Source organism: Tarenaya hassleriana, unplaced genomic scaffold (genome assembly GCF_000463585.1).
Source record: "Tarenaya hassleriana unplaced genomic scaffold, ASM46358v1 Cleome1, whole genome shotgun sequence".
Lineage (NCBI taxonomy): Eukaryota > Viridiplantae > Streptophyta > Magnoliopsida > Brassicales > Cleomaceae > Tarenaya > Tarenaya hassleriana.
In genome coordinates, this window is record NW_010960187.1 from 2,662,715 (window position 1) to 2,668,307 (window position 5,593).

The window sequence follows — 5,593 nt, forward strand, 5'->3', positions numbered from 1 at the left end:
TCTTCCGATTTTGCCCTCCCAAGCTTAATCATCTCCTCCAATTTCCCTCTCGTTATGATCCTCCTTCTCCGGCCATTTTCCCCCGCCGCCTCTTCCGACGGGGACAACGGCCCATCGTCGCCGGCGGCGAAGACCCTTTTCGGTCTTTTCAACTCTGCGTCCACGTGGACCCCTTTAAACGACGCCGTATTGGTCTGATCCCTCTGTTTGTTGATGTCTGAATTTTGGCCAAGGCACCAGTTGCAGGTGTCGTACGAATCCGAATTAGGGTACATGTTGCTGCAGTATCTGTGAGAAAGTAACGGTCTTGATCATCTGGGTCAGATCAAATTGGTTCAATGATTGATTGGTCGTAGATACATATATATATGTCAATATATATCTACATGTATATATATTATACATACGCATATATACCTATGTTGAGACCGGAAACGGCATGTTTTGCAGAAGAGAAGCTCGTGGGAGAGACCAGAATCTCCGCACATGCAACATTCAGTGGCTGCGTTGAAAGTTTGATCTTGCTCTGTCATCTTTATAATCTGTTCGCTCCCATGGCGGCGAGAGATAGAGAGATAGAGAGAGAGAGATTCTAAAAGGGGGAGAAGAAGAGAGTGTTTGGAGATATTTTATGTTATTTGCAGAGAATGATGACAAAGGAGATTTAGTATTTGTGGGGCAAGTTGTCGCGTAAGAAATCAGAATATATATACACACACACATACATAAACAAGCTTATAGCTGTTGACCATGGCGTAGTGGTTGTGGCAAATCATCTGATAGGGTATGACCATGCGTGATAGTTTTTTAATGACCATGTTATCTGATTGCATCAAATATACAAACAGGTCATAAATTTATGAATATAGTACAAACTTCCAAACACTTTGGTTTATATCAATGAATTTCGTATTTTCGCTATTTTTGTTTATTTTTTTCAAAATCTTGAAATATAATTCATATATTCGTAGATTTACGTATGTGATTGGATTTTTTACCCATTTTTTTTTTATAGTTTTTAGAGGTGATATCATTAGACAGAGATATAAAAAAAAATAGATATTTGTGATCGTATAAAATGCATAAATTCAAAAAAAAATGTTATTCTCATTGGATTTAAAAAGATTAGCATAGTCAATATTTTTCGAGAAAAACAAACAAGTTTTACCCTATATTGTAATTGCTAATCAATACGGCTTATGTCATCGTAACAGAAAGAATTCAAATACAATTTTAAATCTAAATATTACTTTTTTTTTGTACAGAATTCTAAATATTACTTCGAAGTGTATTTGCATTATCATTTTTAAAAACTACACGTGCTCTAATTGGTTCAGCTACCTTACCAAAAAACATTGAGATCGTACCTTTCTCGTAAAAGAATCTATTACAAGGTATAGTTGCCATTTTTTAAAATTTTGTTTTCGCTATTTTTGTTTAAAAATTATATTTAATCTGATTTTTTTTATCAAAGAGACTGTTACAAGGTGGTCGACTAAAAATTTCGTTTTCATTTATTTTTTCTATTTTTTTCTTTTTCTTTTTATTTTTTTTTTTACTTTTTTTAATTATTTTTTAAATAAATTTTATCGAGGTGTTGAGTCATCAACGGTCAGATTGACCGTTAACGAATTTTTTCAAAGATGTTTTTTTGGAATTTTATTTAGTTTTGGTGCGAATACAACTAGTGGACTTTTATCATGTGGGCCCACTAGTTTAAGCGATCATTTCTAATGGGCTTTTATGATGTAGGCTTCTTCGTAGTAAAATAAAATATCATATGGGCTTCTTCTGATTATTTTTATACAATCACATGGACTTTCCGTTGATGACCCAAAGAAAACCATGGAGGTATGCGTAGAACAAGAATCCTATGACCTCTATATATTTATTTTTCGCAAACCAGATCAAATTGACGAAAATAATATTTGTTTATAACACATATTTTGACCTAAATCGAAATCCTAAAATGTTCGTTTGTTGTTTCAAAAAAACAGTTTATGAATTAGTTCGATCAAACTAAAATTATAATTTGTTCTAACTCTCGACCAGAACAATTTTTTTTTTGTTTAGAATTCTGAATCAACGTCAATTTATTTACTGACATATAATTTCTCCATTTTTTTTTGTATGACCGGCTCTCTTTTTTTTTGGATTGACCACGAGACTTACTAAACGACATTCAACTATAAATCGATATTTTTAAACTTTATATATTCGGATTAATCCTCATTTATCCTTTAATCATCGTATAAAACGGTAAAAGATTGGTCTGAACGATTATTTCATTAGAATGGCAGAATTCGAAACATGACATGTGGTTAAGGGAGTAAAATGGTGAACCATCTGCGCTAACTCTTGAGGTTATATGATCGACTCATTTGTCCATATACATACATGAAAGAGAAATAAAAATGAAATAAATGGATGAAATTGATAACAATGGCCATTTTTCCCACAAACCCAACTGACCAAACCTAATCCCCACCACAGGAGAAGCAGACAACGGACGAGACTCGGAACAAACACTGTACCAAATTTTCAGTTAAACTTACATTTCATCTGTCACGTTGATGAAAATATTATACTTCGCGTTGTCTCGTCTTTAAACTTATTATATGTCGTCAATCATGTTGATTTGTCCCAAACTTGACATTAATTGTCCGAAAATGAACCGTTTGGTATTATATTTATGTAATCCTAAATATTTTAATAAAACTATTAACAATTTGTATTTTTAGAAGAAAGAAAAAAGGAAAGTGATGGAAAATGATGGGAAAAAAAAAGACGAATCGATGGAGGTTTCCAAACACCATTCGTGGGCGATTAGTAAAGGGAGAATATAATGTGAAGGAGACGTGCATTGACTGTATACATCGAAGTCAAAAATAAAATAAAAATTATGTACTGAGTTTCCCGTTGCAATTAACAAAGAATAACCGGGAAAATAAACAATGACTATATATATTTATAGGGAAAATGGCAAATAAATATATCAATTTGTTAATTTCTTACTCATAAATACATGAACTTGTAATCTCCCAACAAAATACATCAATTCGCAATTTTCTGGCAAATTAGTACACATACACTAACACCGTTAACTTTGTAACATTTTAAAATAATTAAAATTTAAAATTTATAAAAATTATAAAATTACAAATTTGAAAAAATAAATTTTAAATTAAATTCAAAAAATTCAAAATTAAAATTTAAAAAGAAATATTAAAAAAAATAAAACTTTAAATTTCAAAACTAAAATATATACACATATATACATAAATTTACACAAATATATATAAACATATATACACACATAAATAAAAATATATATATATATACATATTTTAGTTTGTAAACATATATACACACATGAAATATATATACATATATATAAAATATATATTTTTGTAAACATATATACACACATAAAATACATATACATATATGTATATGTATATATATTTTATGTGTGTATATATGTTTACAAACTAAAATATGTATATATATATATATATATATAAATTTACAAATATATATATATATATTTATTTATGTGTGTATTTATGTTTATATATATTTGTTTAAATTTATGTATATCTGTGTGTATACATTTTAGTTTTGAAATTTAAAGTTTTATTTTTTTTAATATTTCTTTAAAATTTTAATTTTGAATTTTTTGAATTTAATTTAAAATTTATTTTTTCAAATTTGTAATTTTGTAATTTATATAAATTTTAATTTTTAAATTTATTTTTAAAAATTATTTTTATTTTAAATGAATTTAATTTTAATTTTAATTTTTTAATGACGTGGAAAAATGTTTGACATGTGGCGCTGACGTGGAAAATCCGGTGAGCCACGTCAGCACCGTTCATCGGAAACTGTTACAAAGTTAACGGTGTTAGTGTCTATGTATTAATTTGCCAGAAAATTGCGAATTGATGTATTTTGTTGGGAGATTACAAGTTCATGTATTTATGAGTAAGAAATTAACAAATTGATGTATTTATTTGCCATTTTCCCTATATTTATATGTGTGTGTATTTTTGTTCGGGACCGATAGAAGTCGGTCCACCACCAATAGAGTCCTAAAAGTTGGAGATCTATGAATCGACATGGTTGACTCTTTTTCTGTCCTTAAAATGATGATATAGTAATGTTGATAGTATGTTCCTTAACCTTTTTTTATAATATGTGATTTATCAAGGGTGGAGTTCGAATCTGGGTGGAGCACTTTTTATGTTCCTTAATTTCATATGCTATTAGATGGATATTTTTTTTTTTCAATTTCATGGATATAATTATACAACTAGTTTTACAAGATTCATTAATCAAATGTTGCCTGTATAATGTTTATCATAATGAATAAATATAAGAGATAAAAGCTTTATGGTATTCGATGAATTGACAATACACATTAATTGAATCTTGTATATTGTTAGATAATATAATAGTATCGGACACGCATAGGAATTAGTATTAAAAGAGTTCGAAAAGTTTGAACCTCGACTAGGTAGATTATTGATTTTTTTTTTACCAGATATCGAGCAATTTAAAATATCAATTTGATATTAGTGGAATTTATATTAGGAATCATAGCATAACCTAAAAAAATAAAATAAAAATCATCCCACGTTCCAAAACCATTTACTAGTTTCCAATAATGATTAACAAAACGAATAAATCATCTCTTCATGAAAAGTTATTGTCGGTCGGCCAATGCAAAAAACTTTTTCATTCAACGTACGAAACAAAATTCAAACATGAACTCTATCATTCCTAAAGATGGTACTACACGTGTTAGAATGATTGACTGAATTTAAAATTTTGTTAAACAAGGGAAAATTTTAAAAATACCATTATATACATATTTTTTTCGTGAAATTATATGTAGTAATAATAATAGTTATATAGAGTTTTTTTTTAACCAATGAAAATCAAATATACACGAGAAATATATAATAGATTAATGAATTCTATGCGTTTTTCTACCAAATAAGAGAATTTTAGACGTTTTAACTTCTAACAAAAAAAATATCTAAAATAATAAATTTACAAAAAGAAAAACAATTAAAATTGTTTATATCCTTTTAGATAATAAATAAATCAAAGTGATTCGAACACATTCAGGTAATAACGCAATCCATTTATATAACTCTAGCGAACTTTTCATGCACGTTGATAATAGCTGCCCAACGTCCACGTCATACTTAAACACCCATTATACTAATTAATCATAATTAACTGTAAACACACAAATGCTAATCTACTTTTCATGCTTAATCTCCCACACGAGACATGTGTAGGCTCGTATAGATATGCATTTTTAAGTTGCATATATCGACACGTCCTGCTTGGGCAGATGACGTAAACACATATCTTTATTATTATAAAAAAGACTTTGTATGTTATTATATAATTAATATTAAATACACCATACACATGTCTATGATTATATATATATATCATGACTTCAACGCCAAGGACGGAGCTAAATTGGCTTCTTTCAAGTCATTGTTGCTCTTCAAAGTGGCGAACCAAGAAGAACACGACTTCTACGCCACCACTTTCACGGCGGCGGCCGCCGAGG

At 29.0% G+C, this 5,593-nt stretch overlaps 2 protein-coding genes across 4 annotated transcripts in view; one reads left to right on the forward strand and one right to left on the reverse strand.

The window, feature by feature from the left end:
• The window catches only part of LOC104806779, a 1,371-nt gene extending 526 nt beyond the window's left edge, over window positions 1–845 (reverse strand). Inside the window, exons 1-2 of one of the 3 annotated variants that reach the window (XM_010531844.2) lie at window positions 418–839; window positions 9–306 (exon numbers count right to left, since the gene is read on the reverse strand). In XM_010531844.2, coding sequence (XP_010530146.1) covers window positions 9–306; window positions 418–533 — 414 coding nt within the window. In that variant the 5' untranslated portion in view covers window positions 534–839. Of the gene's footprint in view, window positions 316–417 lie in introns of all 3 variants that reach the window. The other 2 variants (XM_019202412.1, XR_770663.2) reach the window with 2 other exon arrangements.
• Window positions 846–5,430: 4,585 nt separating this feature from the next.
• Window positions 5,431–5,593, forward strand: part of LOC104806795 (ethylene-responsive transcription factor ERF110) — a 1,865-nt gene continuing 1,702 nt past the window's right edge. Inside the window, exon 1 of the mRNA XM_010531867.1 lies at window positions 5,431–5,587. Coding sequence (XP_010530169.1) covers window positions 5,446–5,587 — 142 coding nt within the window. The 5' untranslated portion in view covers window positions 5,431–5,445. The remainder of the gene's footprint in view (window positions 5,588–5,593) is intronic.